This window comes from Chrysoperla carnea, chromosome X, assembly GCF_905475395.1.
Source record: "Chrysoperla carnea chromosome X, inChrCarn1.1, whole genome shotgun sequence".
Taxonomy (NCBI): Eukaryota; Metazoa; Arthropoda; class Insecta; order Neuroptera; family Chrysopidae; genus Chrysoperla; species Chrysoperla carnea.
The window spans coordinates 18,078,833-18,095,037 of record NC_058342.1 but is presented as its reverse complement, the minus strand read 5'-3'; the positions used below and the strand labels follow the sequence as shown (position 1 = coordinate 18,095,037).

General features: G+C 31.1%; 1 protein-coding gene across 1 annotated transcript in view; it reads right to left on the bottom strand.

Annotated features, from left to right (window-relative positions):
- Positions 1–2,453: 2,453 nt before the first annotated feature.
- LOC123302983 (protein CEPU-1-like) overlaps positions 2,454–16,205 on the bottom strand; it is a 376,328-nt gene continuing 362,576 nt past the window's right edge. Inside the window, exons 4-6 of the mRNA XM_044886078.1 lie at positions 14,408–14,695; positions 4,290–4,583; positions 2,454–2,605 (exon numbers count right to left, since the gene is read on the bottom strand). Coding sequence (XP_044742013.1) covers positions 2,454–2,605; positions 4,290–4,583; positions 14,408–14,695 — 734 coding nt within the window. The remainder of the gene's footprint in view (positions 2,606–4,289; positions 4,584–14,407; positions 14,696–16,205) is intronic.

The window sequence follows — 16,205 nt, the reverse complement described above, 5'->3', positions numbered from 1 at the left end:
AGTTAAAAAATCTTCCAAATATTTTTTTAAATGAAAATTTTTAAATATTTAATCTACGCGTCATAAAGAAAGTGTTTTTACATATTTTCACAGAAAAACGAAAAAAAAAAAATTCACAAATCAAAAAATTACAGAAAAGAAAAATTTCATTTTTTTTAAATGTCCCATTTTTTGAGAGTATTTTGAAAATTATTCAGCCTTAATTGAATTTTTTATCTATATTATAATTGAAATTTGGAAAATACAGGGAAATGCTTGATACAAATATGAAAATAATATTCTTGCACTTAATAATATTGATAACGATACTGTGGATGCTGTTAATCTTGTGGCATCTGTAAACAAAATTTAGCCAATGTTAGTAAATCGTATAAAAGTTTGAGATCAAACCTCGGAAATGCATCAATGAACGAAAAAAATAACAAATTCATTGCGTACAAAACCCTTTTCCTTTCTACATTCTTTGGATTTTTCCCATCCGTGCTTGATCTTTTCCAACGCTTTGAAGTTTCAAAAATATCATGGCACGGATTCTTTTTCGTTCATTGATCCTTTTTCGGATAGGATCGAAATATTTTTTTGGAATATTTCTACAGTGATGAACACGTTTGAATTTATCAAGTTTTTCTAATCGATACCTTCAATTATTTCAAAAAATTAAATCTTTTTTATTGAAACTGGTTGTAAACCAACGCAGAAAAATTTTGAAAAAAATCCCCTCCTTATGTTTAGCTGTAGATAAGCAAGGAGAATGTATTTTTTATGCTCGAGAAGTTTGTGCTCGTGAAGATTTTTAATCTACTCATTAATAACGAATATAATCCGCTTCTTAAAAAATGTTTTCCGAAATCTTTCCATGAGGTTACGCGATGTACTATCAAACTCAGTTTTTCTTCAAATAATCGAAAAAATCAAACGAAAAAATTACTACAATATTTTTGTCCGAGCAAAGTGTCAAGCGTTGCCCTTGCAAATAGAAAGTATAAGATGAAAACTTACTCAACAAAGGCGTCACTAGCCCGTGGGTTAGGGGGAACAGAGGAACAAAATCATATTCAATGCCGAATCACCGACACTTACGAAATTCGATCTTTAAGGCGCGAATTATATATCGGCTGATAAATGACTGGCATTTGGTTAAATGGTTTCGTACTTTTAGGATGGAGGGCACAGATTCTTTCCTCTTTATCGGGGCCCTTGTCTTTCAACACTATAAGCAGAATAAAAACTAAAATAATCAAGCGCGGCTATTTGATCTTTTAGGTGCGAATTATATATAGGTTGATAAATAACTGGCATTTGGTTAAATATTTTCATACTTTTAGGGCGGGGGAGCATATCTCTTACTCTTTATCGGCGCCCTTGTCGTTCAATACTTTAAACAGAATAAAAAGCTTAAAAGATGAAGCGGCCATGAAAATACGTCTGTTAGATCGGCTTCAAATAGATCGATCTAATAAACTTAATGTTAGCTTAAAATAGAGTAATATCCCATGTATAAAATCCATCGAAAATTTCTGAAATTTTATTGGAAAGTACTTATTTCTCAAAAGCACTACTTCTCGATTGCAAATATAACAAACGTTAGAACATCTCCTCCCCGATACGAAAACCACGTTCCATCCGATCATAGTAAAGGTTATGGTTGGCTACATGGACGAATGGAGTTACAAAGAGGCTGTAATTGACCCACGTAGTTTATGTAAGCGTCCCAAGGTGTAAACATATCATCACTGTAAACATAACCCACAAAAATTGATATTACCTGATTGACCATCGTCAGAGGTAGGCCACTCATAAACTGCACCACCACCTTTGCTGCTCATATCCAAATTTGATTTTGGATGTATTTCAATTTCATTTAAATTTGAATTTGGGGTATATTTTGAACCTAAAATAAAAATTAAATTCAATTTCCATCAAGTTAATACGTTTTCTTAAACCTAAAAAAAGTTTTCGACATTATTTCTGGTAGCTGGCGAAATTTGGCTCAGTATTCAAGGGCGGTCCTAGCAAATTAAAACGGTGCTTCGAAATTTAATTACGTACGGTCTGCTAGGTAGAATACAGCTCAAAATAAATCAATTGAGCTTAAGTTGCATAAACATCAAATAGATTTGAGAGCTAGATGGCGTTAAAAAAGATCACATAAATTAAGTTTATATCATCAAACCATTAACAAAATGGTCCTTTACTCGAAAAAAGGTCTTGTTTTTATTGACTTTAGGATCTAACATGATGAATAAAACAATGAACCCTTGGATGATTTCTGCGCACGAGCCTGATATTAAGCGGCTCTTTTTTTGGGCACTAGCCTAGGACCGCCACTGAATGAGTTTGATTATAAGTATTGCTCTTAGCTTAAAAAATTTTTATTCCAATACAGTACGTCTTGATGGTCGGTTACACACACAGTTAACATCACAATAAAAAAACAAAAACAAAAACAAAACTTATTTTAGTAAATATTTACCTGGCTTTGTTTCAATTTTGCCGTGACCACTTGAATTATGAGTACTTTCCATTGGTAATTGATTAACTTTTGACTGAATACTTGATTGGTCAATTGTAATTGGCCCGGAAGTAGTTGTTGGTGGCGATGATGCTGTAAATGATTTGATTTTTGGTTTATAAATGGCGTGTAATTAATATAAGCAAATTAACAAAATTAAGCCCGGATTGAAAAAAAAAAATTCCGAGCCAATTACAAAATTAACAAAAAGCAAAACAAAATCAGGATATCGATTCTGTAACTTAAATGAGTTGCATTTTCATATTGAGCTGTATGGGATCAATTTCGAGTTGCTAAAGGTATGATTATTATTTACGTGACCTTTCGGAGTGTGCCCAGATTTATAATTATTTTAATATAGTTCAATATAATTAAAACCGTTTATTACGGTATTGAAACTAACATAATTCGATAATTCTGATCATTAGAACCGGCAGTCGTTACAATACGATTTTACTTTTCATCTATCTCAAATAAGAATCTGCTGAGACAAATGCCACTAGAAAATAATTGAGTGACACTTTCAACTAAAATCTGCCAGCCAAAAGAAAAGCTGAAACACCAAATAATGTTATTTGGGGGAGCTCAACCAGGCTTTCATTTTTTCGCTTTTTTTTAAAGCTTTCCCAATTCAGCGAGTTGAACCAATTTTTTAACAGATGATTCTACATTTTCTGTGTAATAATCAAGAAGATTTTTTGCTTTTCCGCCCAATTTTTTAGTTGAAACAGTTTGAAGACTTCCAAAGAATCCAAACCTATCGCAAGCAACTTCATATGTTGAGATTCTTTTTGATAAAGACGTGGTAAAAGCCCACAATTCCCAGTTTAAAAGCTTCAACTTGGAATTAATCTCTTGGTGACAGCTGGGCGTAAGGTGTTTCTTTTTTTGTAACTCTTTTTGCTTCATTTTCATACGTTTCAATCTCTAAATCCAAAGTTTAAGCTGTTCTTACAAAAGAATTTATCAGTATCGAAAATTCTTAAATTCTTTTTGCAATTTATAACGTGGCGGGCAGATGCCCCAAAATGAGAGGGTAATGAGACCAGTGCTATAACCGATATATGTTTGGATTCAGCTTCTACCTTATTATAACTGAAGTCGTTATTTGGATTGTATGTTGGATTTAAGTCAACATCTGTGGAATTTATTTCCGAGGCTTGAGTAAGAATTTTAGTTGTCACCCTTTGTTGCAGCCGTTTCAAGATTTTAAAAAGGTTTCTGATTGTTATTGGAATATTTGGTAAAGATACAGTTTTATAGTTCTTTCGATTCTTCAACTTGTTGGAAACAGGCATCCTTCTTGGGCAGTTTTGAATCCAATTTCTCTTACATTTCATCATTCTACAATAACGCATCTTGCCGGATGTGCATTTTAACGTATCTATACATGAGATGAATTGCGTGTGCATAATTTTTGTTTGGTCCAACTTTATCGCACAGATAATAATAGGAAGTACAATGGACTTAAATTAGTTATGGTCCTGGTTTTTAACCAATGACCTTTGTTCACCAATATATCATTTGAGTAGGTCGATCTTTCTTTGACGATCTCTTCGACCTGAAGCCCGTTGACATTCTCTACAGCCTCTTTAACAATCAATAACCGACTTTACGATATCATAACGGGCCATATGCTCTCATAAGTGTGTAGGACAACCTCTATAACATAACCTAATCTTAGGGGGAGGTCATGATTTCTATGAAGTCCCCCTTGATTTTCATAGCCTTAAGTTAGAGAATCGACCCATAATTAAAATTTAAAATGAATACGTACTATATAGTCTGATCGTTCCATCCGTTTCCCCCCTTGGATTCTTGGCAACGCATTTATATATGCCATAATCACTGTTATGTATATTGTTTATGGTTAAACGCATATAAGTTTTATATGGAAATTCGCCAATTGTGTTCTCGGTTCGATATTTTTTTGAATCGTGTATCATAAGACCATCTTCGCGCGTCCAATAATTAAGTGATAATGGAAATGCTTCTGTTGTACATTCTAATGTTACACTGTATGCTAACGGTGCTCCAACTAATTGATGGGGTATCCATAACATTGGCGGAACTGCAAATATATAAATCGTTAATAATAAAATTCATTATGAGAGGGATATGAAATATGGAATGTAATTAACCGGGAAGGGGAAGGAATCATATCTGGGACTCTGGGTAGTTCTACAAACTAAAGAATTTTCGCAATTTAAGCTAAGAATATCATGATGTATTGCAAAATAATTTATTTGTATAACTGTTATTTTCACCTATTAGTCTACTTAAATAAAATAGAATATCATGGTAATAGTGAAAAAATTAATGCATCTTTGAAATTTTCCGCAGCTGTTTATTAGGTTGTAAGCACTTTGTAAAAAAAATCGACCCTTCTTTTTTGGGGAGTAGTTGGGGTTTTAATCAGTTTTATACAAATTACAAAAAAACTATACATCAAATAAAAAAAATTCAATGAAAAGTTCTAGCTGAAGCATTTCCGCACATTTTTCCGACATCTAGATTTAAAACTGATCGAGATATGTCAATTTTAAAAAGGATATTTTTTGCTCATTCAATCAAATTTAAAAGTATCCATCTTTTAAACCGTTAGAGGTAGAAGAAAAGTTTAAATATAAAAGTCATTCCTTATAAAAAAAATTAACAACTTTTATTTGAATCATTCTTTCGTAAACATTACTATTTACTCCTGGGGGCCCAACTTAAGAAAAAACTTTAGTGTCCATTTTTTCTAAAACTATAATAAAAAGTATGTTGATTTTTTTCAGGTAAACTTCAACTAGTGGTTTTGAGAAACATTCTAGAAGAGCAAAAAAAAAAAAAGTCCAGAAAATACTAAATTTTGAAATTTCCGAAAGTATTTTCTAGAAGTTATTGCTCATGAAATCAAATGAAAAAAAAATCTTGTAAACCGTTAGAGAGGGCGTCTCCAAAATACTTTCAAAAATTTCCAAAATTTCAAAATTTTTGGAAATTTTTTCTGGAATATTCTTTTGTTTTTATAGAATGTTAATCTGAAAAAAATCAATACACTTTTTCTTATAGTTTTGGAGAAAATGGACACCAAAGATTTTTCCTAAGTTGCGCCCTCACGGGTGAGCAGCTTTTATAGGGAATAAATTTTACATTTAAAGTTTTGTTCTATCTCTAACGGTTTGCAAGATGGATACTTTTTAATTTAATTGAATGAGCAAAAAATTCCATTTTAAAATTGGCATATCTCGGTCAGTTTTGAAGCTGGAAAGACTAAAATAAACGAAAATGTGCAGAAATACTTCAGTGCATAATACTTTTTTATTTGATGCATAGTTTTTTCGTAAAACACTGATTAAAACCCCCAACTGCTCCTCAAAAAAGGGGGTTAGGTTCGCCCATGAGAGGTGAACTTTTTTTACGTAGTGTTTAAACACTTATAAACAACTGTGAAAAATTTCAAAGATGCATTAATTTTTTCCTTTAAGAATTTACTTTAATTGTACATATTTTCCAATTAGCCCCTAAAACTAATTTATAGTTAAATTTATTTACTTGACGTAATTATCATTCAAATGCTAAATTCACAGGCCTATGCAGTGTTCCTCGAACAAAACCTAGTCACAGTTGAGGATTTAGGGAAAAGGACAAGTGGGCAAAAATGTATAAATAGAGATGTTTTTTTAGTTTTCGTTAATGAACTTGTTGCCTGCCTTGTGGTACTTCGGTCTTTTTACTCTTTTTTCTCCCTTAATGAACTTCATGCTCCACCTTGTGCCCTCTTATAGAAATTTTGTCTCCCCTCATTTTTTAGTTTTACTTAATAAACTTCGTGCGCCCATGTCGTGCCTTCCTATATAAATATTGTTTTTTTTCCCTTTTTCAGCCTTCCTTAATGTAGTTCGTGTTTCCTTGCCGTGCCCTCTAACATATTTTTGTCCCCTCCTCACCTTTTTTTTGTCTCCTTGTCGTGATTGTTTCACTTAACGTAGCTAAACGACGATGTATTCTTGACAATGGACAGAATTTTGCAACTAGAATGTATAAAAAATACCGGACCAAAATTAGACTCTTTTTTTTTACTTTGTTGAACAACGCATAAACTAAAGAATTATTAAAAAACTAAGGTGATGATGACCTTTCGCTATAAAACCACCTTAAACTTTATTTCATGTAACTGATCTTAACAATCCACTTATTTCTCATAAAAAGTACTCGAATATTCGATAAAAACAAAAACAATGAATTTACAACGAAGAAAACATAAAAAATTTATGAAAAAAAAAGTATAAAAAAAAAACTGAAATACTTTAAACCGCAATAAATGTGAAAGACAATATTTTTCTAACACGTGTAAAGTTTGCATAAAAACTTTTCGAACACTTCTTTCGAATGGCACAACGGCAATCAATATAGGTATATAAATATATATATATACATACCTATATAGACAGCTATCGTAACAAGGGCCCTTCAACAAGGGTCCTCGATCGATTAACTTCACTTAAATAAACTTGAAAAACATTATTTGATTCAAACAAACAAAGAATTTTTTCCATACAATCACATACATTTGTCATATTTTCTCCGAAAATGTAGACTTCTGAATAGGGTATTATCGTTAGTCAAAAATAAATTATGAAATTTGAAAAAAGTTAAAATTTATGTAAAAATATACTTAAATATTCTGATTTCGAGTCATAAAAGCACATTTTTCTTTTGAAATATTAAAATTCGTATTTTTAAACCATATATCACGTGACCTAAAACGCGGACAAGCCCTTATGTGATGTCATATCGGTGTGAACCATAGACTATCAGTTAGTTCAGTGTAGACAGCTGGGTATAATATATCCATAGATAATAAATATTTATATATATTATAATTAGTTGTCTATGAATTGAACAAGATTGTGTGTTACAGCAACAAGAACGTAGACGGTGCTAAGTTTTCAAAGAAACTCTCTTAAAGAACCGTGACCATAGATTCGAGGATAATTGATGCGGGAAAATTTGTGTACATGACAATTAATCGCGGGAATCATCAATAGGGTACTTTTGGTAGTGAAAAAGAAATTATGAAATTTGAAAAAAATTAAAATTTATGAAAAATATACTTAAATATTCTGATTTCGAGTCATAAAAGCACATTTTTCTTTCATAATATTAAAATTAAAAATCGTAATTTTTAAACTGTATATCACGTGCCCTAAAGCGCGGGCAAACCATGCTGTGATAACAAATCGGTATGAGCCACAGACCATCAGCTAGTTCAGTGTAGACAGCTGGGTATAATATATCCATAGATAATAAGTATTTATATTTATTAAAATCAGATGTCTATGAAAACAGCTATCAAACTTATTTGTGTTATTTCGTATAATGATACCGATATTACGTCACCAAATTGGATGCCCGCGTTTTTGACAGTTTAAAAAAGGATTAAAATTTAATTTAAGTTTTCGGCAAGAAAGCGTGTGTATTTTTCCGAATTAAATTTTGTGGCTTTTTATTAGCAAAATCAACATTTTGAAGTACTTCTTTAAATATGGTAGAGTACCCTATTGTATGGACGATAAATAGGGTGGTGTGGGACCTGGCGAGGCTTATAACATGATTTATGATGTTTAGTAGTTTAGTAGTTTAAATCTTGGTTTAAATGAGCTAAAATTCGGTATATGGGATTTTTTAATGCACAGAACGATAGTATGAATTGGCGGATAATTTCAGAAATTTGGAGAGAATTCCCAAAGGAAAACCTGCTTGTTTTGACGTAGAACTCCTATCTACAGCCCATCTTCATTGAGGTACAGAGTTAATAATGTAAATTTAATAAGTGTCAAGGAAGTATCATTTGAAATTGCTAACTTTCCTGCACTCCCGTTTCCTTTTTATACCCTGTATATATGTAATATATATCAAGGTATACTAAGTTTAGTCCCAAGTTTGTAACGCCTAGAAATAATGATGCTACGAACAAAATTTTGGTATGGGTGCTTTATCAATCACCTAGAGTCTTATTTAAGGATTGCCTGTCATTCTGTCTGTCTGTAAACACGATAAGTAGTTCAAATTTTTATAACTTGCTCAAGACTTAAAAAATGAGGTTGAGTTCGTAAAAGAGCAACATAGGTTAATTGGGTCTTGGGTCTGTAGGACTCATCTAGTAAACCATTAGAGATAAGACAAACATTTAAATGTAAAAAATTTTTCTTATAAAAAAATAAACAAATTTTGTTTAAAACATTTTCTTCGTAAACTTTACCGTTTACCCGCGAGGGCGTAAATTAGTACAAATTTTCAGTGCCCATTTTCGCCAAAACTATAAAAGATAGGAATTTGAAAATTTGTAGGTAACTTGAACTAGTGGTCTTATGAAGCATTTTCGAAAAACGCAAAAAATTATAGAATATACTTTAAAAAATTTCCGAAATTTTCAAAAATAAAATAAAGTTTTAAACATTTATTACAAATAATGGAGGCACTAACATTCATAACTTTCTGTACAGGTTATTTCAACAATTAACTCAGTCATTTTTTTGTTTTCACTTGTTTATACAGAAATTTAAAACTTTTCTGTAAGGTTTTTAAGGTTTTGTGCCCCTCTACAGCTTCATTAAATTGAGTTGAAGGGTTCAAAATTTGTATGTGAATTGAATTTATGTCAAAGAAGTGCCTTTGTATAGTGCAAACTTCCCAGGTTGCCTTTTTATATAAATATTAAAATGATCAAAACCCGATAAGACGACAAAAATCCCATTTCAATAAAATGCATCTAATGAAGAAAAAAAATTACCTTAGTGATGGAGATTTGCGGCTCTTGAGATTTTATTATTATTATTTTTATTATCATATTTCTCCTGTTTTGAGAAAATATTGGAACTTTATTTGTGAAAATAAAGACCTCCTATAAAGAGGCATTTTTCATTTAGGATTTGCGAAAAAATACACTTTTTAAATATTTATAAAAACAAATGAAAACAAACAATTGACTTAGTTAATTGTTGAAATACCTGTTAGATTAATAACTGAAATATAGTTAGTTAATTGACAAATAGAAGAGTTTAAAAAATAAACACAATTCATTTTCTACAACTTTTCTTCGTTATTCGAGAATCTCACAAGACCACTAGCTAGTTGAAGCCATCTGCAAACTTTGAACTCCCTATCTTTCATAGTCTTGGCGAAAATGGACACAAAAGCTTTGTCCTAATTTGCACCCTCACGGATAAACAGTGATGTTTACAAAAAAAATTCAAACAAAAGTTGTTTTTTTCCTTATAAGGAATAAACTTGTTCTATCTCTAACGGCTTACAAGAGTAGGACCCCTACGGACTCAAGACCCGATTAACCGATTTTGCTCGTTGACTTTAGTTGGATATGTCTTTTTATTTTTAAGTTATCGTATCGACAGACAGACGGACAGACGGAAGAAATTGAACTAACTTATTGATGATTTTATTATGAATATCTATAGCAAAATTATTTTACTATCATCAATATTTCTAACTAAGCGTTAACTTGGGACTTAAACTAGTGTACCTTGACATGTATTTCAAATATAACAGGGTATAAAATTTGTATTACTTTTTTTAATCATAAACGAAATATATAAATAAAAGCTCCTGATAAATCGAAAGCTCAATAGCTCGAAAAGTGTAGCAATCTTACAATATGCATTCATTTTTTTAACTTTTTCATTTGGTTTCAGAGTTGCGGCCTAGGAAATGTTATCTAATGCGAAAGTTTATACTGCTTAGCATTAAGAAGCACAAATACGTTTTTTTAAATTTCAGGGTGTGATATCTCGACGATTTAATATGAGATAAATTCCTTCTGAGAACTTCTTAATTAACTAACAGGGATCAAATATACGAATGTGGGTCGATGTGATGAAGGGAAACTTTCTGAAACCATAAAAAATTGGCTCAAGGGGTCAAATAATATGGAAAATTATGTGTATCTGTTATCAACCCCTTCATAACCGCAGAAACCTTGTTCGTGTCATGAGTAGTTTTTAACTCACCTGGTAGTAATTGTGATTTAATTGATAACTTTAGTTCATAAAGTAATACATCTGGTTTCACACAGATTAACTTTCAGTTTCTTTTTTAATATCGCCAGCATAATTTCACCTAAATAATATTATTACAGTAAAATCTGTGTAAAAATTTTTGTTAAAACAATATAAATTTCCTGATTTGAATAATAAATCCGTGAGTACTTACAGTTTATTTCAAAGTTTTTGAATTCGATAAATAGAAATCTTTTTAACATAATTATTGCCAGAAACATTGAACTTTTTTCCAGAACAAATTTGACAGTAAGTTTCACTGTATTGGATTTGAATTATTTTTTACTTCGATAAACTGACATTATTATATGAGTATCCTCTACTTTAGGAGTAGTGATAAGGCGGATATGAAATATAACAAGTGAAAACAAACAATTGACTATTTGTTGAAATACCCTGTAAAGACAATGTTGATTACGCAATCATTTGTTTTTTTACGTCATGTAAGTAAAGAAAACCAGCCACTCTTAGGTAGCCACACATACATACATGTCACACACACATAATATATTGTATTCGTGTTTTAAAGTTTGATAAAAATAAACGGGAATATTCGGAACATCACTAAGAATAATGTTGATTTTAAAATATAATATGCAAGATACTAAAACAATAAATTGATTAAAAAAAGCCCACCGATTGTTGTTTATCTTTGTTTTATATTTGCCATATTTATTAAAAAATACAAAAAGGTTTTGCCAGATAATAAATAAATAATAATTTGTAAATTTTATTTTATGAAATAAATTTAATCAATAATAAAGGACAACAATATGTCTATTTTATACAACAAAATGTCCCATAATAATACGCCAGTCAAATTCTACATTAAAATCGCAAAACGCGATGTAAAGCTGCATTTTTGGTATGTTACTTGGACCCTTTTACGGAGTTTAAATCTACGCTTTGCAAGCAAAAAAAAGCTGTGCTTCAAATTTTCGGACTTTTTTCGGAAAACGTTGCTTTTCATCCCCTTTCGGCCGCCATTGGTATTAGTTTTCGAAAATTTTTCCCAGCTTTTTCTAGGAAACTTTTTTTTTGGTTTTTTTTTTTATAAAGCTCACTAGTAGAAGCTATCTACAAATTTTTATCTCTCTATCTTTTATATTTTTGGAGAAAATGGACTCCATAGCTTTGCCTTAATTTGCCACCTCACAAATTAGTTTAAACCATATCCTACCGGGTTACCCACCGGAAACCTTCACTATTACATTGAGGAGTTTGTTTTAAACGAGGTCCCACAAAAATTTTCCATGCGAAAATTAAGTATGCTCAATGACGGATTTTGCAGGGCTATTATATCATATTTTATTATAAAAATTGAAAATATATAAAAGTTAATTGTGGCAGACAAACGGAAATGGGACTAATTAAGTGAAAAAACGACTTATTCGATGATTTTATGAACACCAAAATTCATAGAATCTTTTTTGTTGAGAATTTTATTTTCTACTAAAATTCCCTTTGTTCGTTCTTATCAATAGTGTAGTGTAGCAGCTATTGTAGAAAACAAACTCACCCCGTTAAACCAAGATGGCGGCCTTCCCCCAAAAGGTAGCATCCCGCCTTTTCAAATTTAAACTTATCTATGATCACCCTAGCCGTAGCCAAAAAGTCGGGCATTCTCTCTTAAATGCGATTTAAAAATCTAGGATGACTGTACTAATGCCCATACTCAAAGAGTGTCTAAAGTATTTAATGTTTTCAACAACAGCGGGTCATTTTCTGCTAGCCATTTTGTTTACAAACAAACATTTGGTCAAATATAATTTAATTAATGTAAGTGTAATATATATATTTTTCTTTTGATCGAATTTTATAAATAAATGAATAAAAGACGATTGATTTAATTTCGACAAAAATGTATCGATTGCCAGGAAAAACGACTTGAAAATTATCTTTGTATTTTATTATTTTGTACCTACAATTTACTAGTTATGATTTTTATACCATGTATATGAAATATACCAAGGTATACTAAGTTTAGTCCCAAGTTTGTAATGCTTAAAAATATTGATGCTACGAAAAAATGTTGATATAGATGTTCATAAAATCACCGAATTAGTACATTTTCGGTTGTCCGTCGGGCCGTCCGTCCATCTGTGAACTCGATAACTCAAAAACGAAAAAAGATATCAAGCTGAAATTTTTGCAGCGTACTCAGGACGTAAAAAGTGAGGTCGAGTTCGTAAATAAGTTCGTAGGCTCTTGGGTCTGTAGGACCCATCAGAGATAGAACAAAAGTTTAAGTAAAAAATGTTCCTTATATAAAAATAAACAACTTTTATTTGAAACATTTTTTCGTAAACATCACTGTTTAACCATTAGAGCGCAAATTATGCGCAAATTGAATAGTATGTATTATATGGGAATATCAGTAATGTAACATGTGTGACATGTATGTATGTGTAATGTAACAGAGTAATCAACACTGTCTATACATGGTATTTCAACAATTAACTCAGTCAATTGCTTGTTTTCACTTGTTATATCTATTCTTTGATTATTAATAAAAACGCAACACTTTTTGTTTGATTAAAAATATACAATATTTACACGTATGTAACTTTGTTAACCCTTGACCTTTTTGGGCTCTACGAAAACATTGATTTATAATTCAACAAAAATCAATATCTTATCTGGTTCCTAAGAAGTCTGACTGATTATGATGTGACTTCCTCCCCTGACTGTGTCGGACTGACTAAACAACACACTGGGTGGCAAAAGTTAGGAGATATAATTTGGCTCTTGCGTATATGCAAAATTGACTCAGCTAAACGAAAACGTAAAGCGGCGTATTGGATACTGAATATTCGCTTGTTTTACATTTAACAGGAATCCGATATTAAACGCTAGGGACAATTTCTGGGAATGTATTTTTTAGTATACTTTTGGGAGCAGAATAAAATTTCTTAATTTGGTTTAATTTATGGCCTTAAAGTCGTAGTAAATAAATCACATTACACTTTTAACTAGATTTTGTTCGAGGGACACTTCAGGTTCCTGAAAATTTGGCACTTCAAATGGTAATTACGTCAAGAAAATAAAAAAATTTTAGTGATCAGATAAAATTAAGGATGTACTAGCGCCAGGGCTATTTTGGATAAAATAATTTTTTTCAATTCTGAAAATTTTAAACGGAGTGTTGCCCGATTATTTAAATAAATAAATAACTTCTAAAGTAGGGATAATTTATATTGATCCTATGGGAAATCGGTAGATGGATGAGATCTTTTCATAGATTTCTCCAAGACTAATCGGTGAAAATAAAAAAAATAAAAAATAATTAATATTTTGAAGAAAAAAAAACCGTTGTGCTCGACTAATTAAGGATGTATTAGCAAGGTAGTGGGAGACACAACTTAAAAATATATATTTTCAAATTTGATGGTGAATTATATTATAACTTGACAATATAAGACGAAAAGAAAGAGTCAAAGTGTCGAAAATTGGAAATTTTGTTTAACTATTTAGCTTTCAACATTTCGAACACCAAAGCAGATGTCGAAAAATTGTATTCTTATTTTGCACCTACATTCATGAAGTTATAACAAAATTCATCATCAAAGTTGAAAATAAAGTACAAAAAATTTCAACCACAAATCAAAGCTTGTCTTGGCACTCGTACCTACTATCTTAATAGTATGTTTTACAAATTAATTAGTTTGAAATACATCTTTCATGATATTTTAGCTGAAACGCTGAAAAGTCTTTAGTTTGTAGAACTATCCATATGTGGGATCACTCTTTACATAGTTAGAAGTTTTATCGATCAAATAAAATCATCCTGTAAATGTAAAAAGATACAAATAAAATAAGAGAAAATGTTACTCACAATCAACGCTAACTTTAATTCGTTTACTAACAGTCGGTGGTACACCATTACTCGCAATACATAAATATGCGCCCATGTCCAATCGGCTAATACGATTCAATTCTAAGGATTCACTCTCCCAGTCTAATACTTTTAATGTTTTATTTATATTTATAGGGGAATTGTCATCGCGTTTCCATTTAATTGTTGGTGTTGGTGATCCAGTCGCCTTACATGTTAATGTTACGTTCGCTCCTTCTCGTACAATCACATCACTGCTGCTTGCTGTATCATCTATATTTGGAGGCACTGATGCATACATAATATTATTAGACATATAATATTCAAACAATATTATTTTGTAATATATTCAGATTTATGTCAAACAATTTTCACTATGAAACGTAACGAAATATACAATCAAAATAGGTTATAACGACATTCAACGCACTTGCACTTATGGCCCCTAAGGGCCATTCATTAATTACTTAAGGCTGATTCTGGCAATTTTTGCCATCCTCCAACTCGCATGTAAGTGTAGGAGAAGATGACCTAATATGATCCCCCTGAGAAAAAATGTAATTTATAGCCAAACTATTCGATATATGTACAACGTCGAAATATTTTTGATTTCTTTATTCAATTGTTACAATATTGGCATGTAAATTTCTTTCGATCTGTTCAATATTTCTCAAAATGGATTGTTTTGACCCACATTGTAAGAATAGTGGGTAAAATAATCCCATTGCATTTTTTACCAAACAGTTAACAAAAAAATATTTTACATTGCATCAACGATAAATATGAAAACAAAACTCACTGATAAAATCATCTAAATTATCACATTCAAGACCCGCCACATGATAGGGGGTCATTTTATCTACAATAATTTTACACATAAAATAGCGATCATTTTAACGTATATAAAGGGGATCATTTTACCCGAAACGACATATTTGAATATCGTCATAAAAATTGAACTTATAATTAATTAAACGCCTATCAAAATGTATTTTAATGTTGATAAATGTCAACAGAAGCCAACCGTAAAACAACCAGTCGGCAAAAACTAGTACAAAAAAAGGAAATTTACGTTGAAAAGGAAAGTAAAGTTAATATTTTACTATAAAACACAAATTAGTTTATACATTCCCATTAGATTTTGTTGGTCGATTAATTCGGATCATCACGTGGAAGTCATCGATCGATAATTATACTAGATGGCTTTAATGATTCACTAAAAACCACGAAGGATCATTTTACCCGGAGGGATCATTATATACCACTTTCCCCTACATAAAATTTCTCGAACATCCCCTTCTCTTCTTACGTAAGATTCTTTCTCGCTTTTCAGAATAATAAAATGTTGTTAGAAAAGGATTATTTACACTAAAACTGACAGTTTATTATTTATAAAATTTTAAATGGATAAAAATGAACATATGAAGGATTTTAAAATTTTAACAAAAATTTAAATTTTGTAAAATAAAATAATAAGTTTTGTTGTGGCGGCGGGAATCGAACCCACTACCCTGAGCATACTGCGAACGGAAATGGTTACGCTTTACGTAACTGAGCTATTAAGGTTGACAAAATTTCGCTTTTTAATCTGCGGGTTCTAAAACGAACTTTTAAATATAAAATTTTAACTCTCCCTTTTCAACCCGTTTAAGGTGTCTGCAGGGGTTGATATAATAATACGATTGATAAACCTACTATATATAGAAGTTCTTCCCAAATTTGTAACCTTCTACATGTTATTGTTTCGTAAAAAATCTCGCGAATTAAACGTGGGAAAATCACTTGCTTTCTCTTTCTT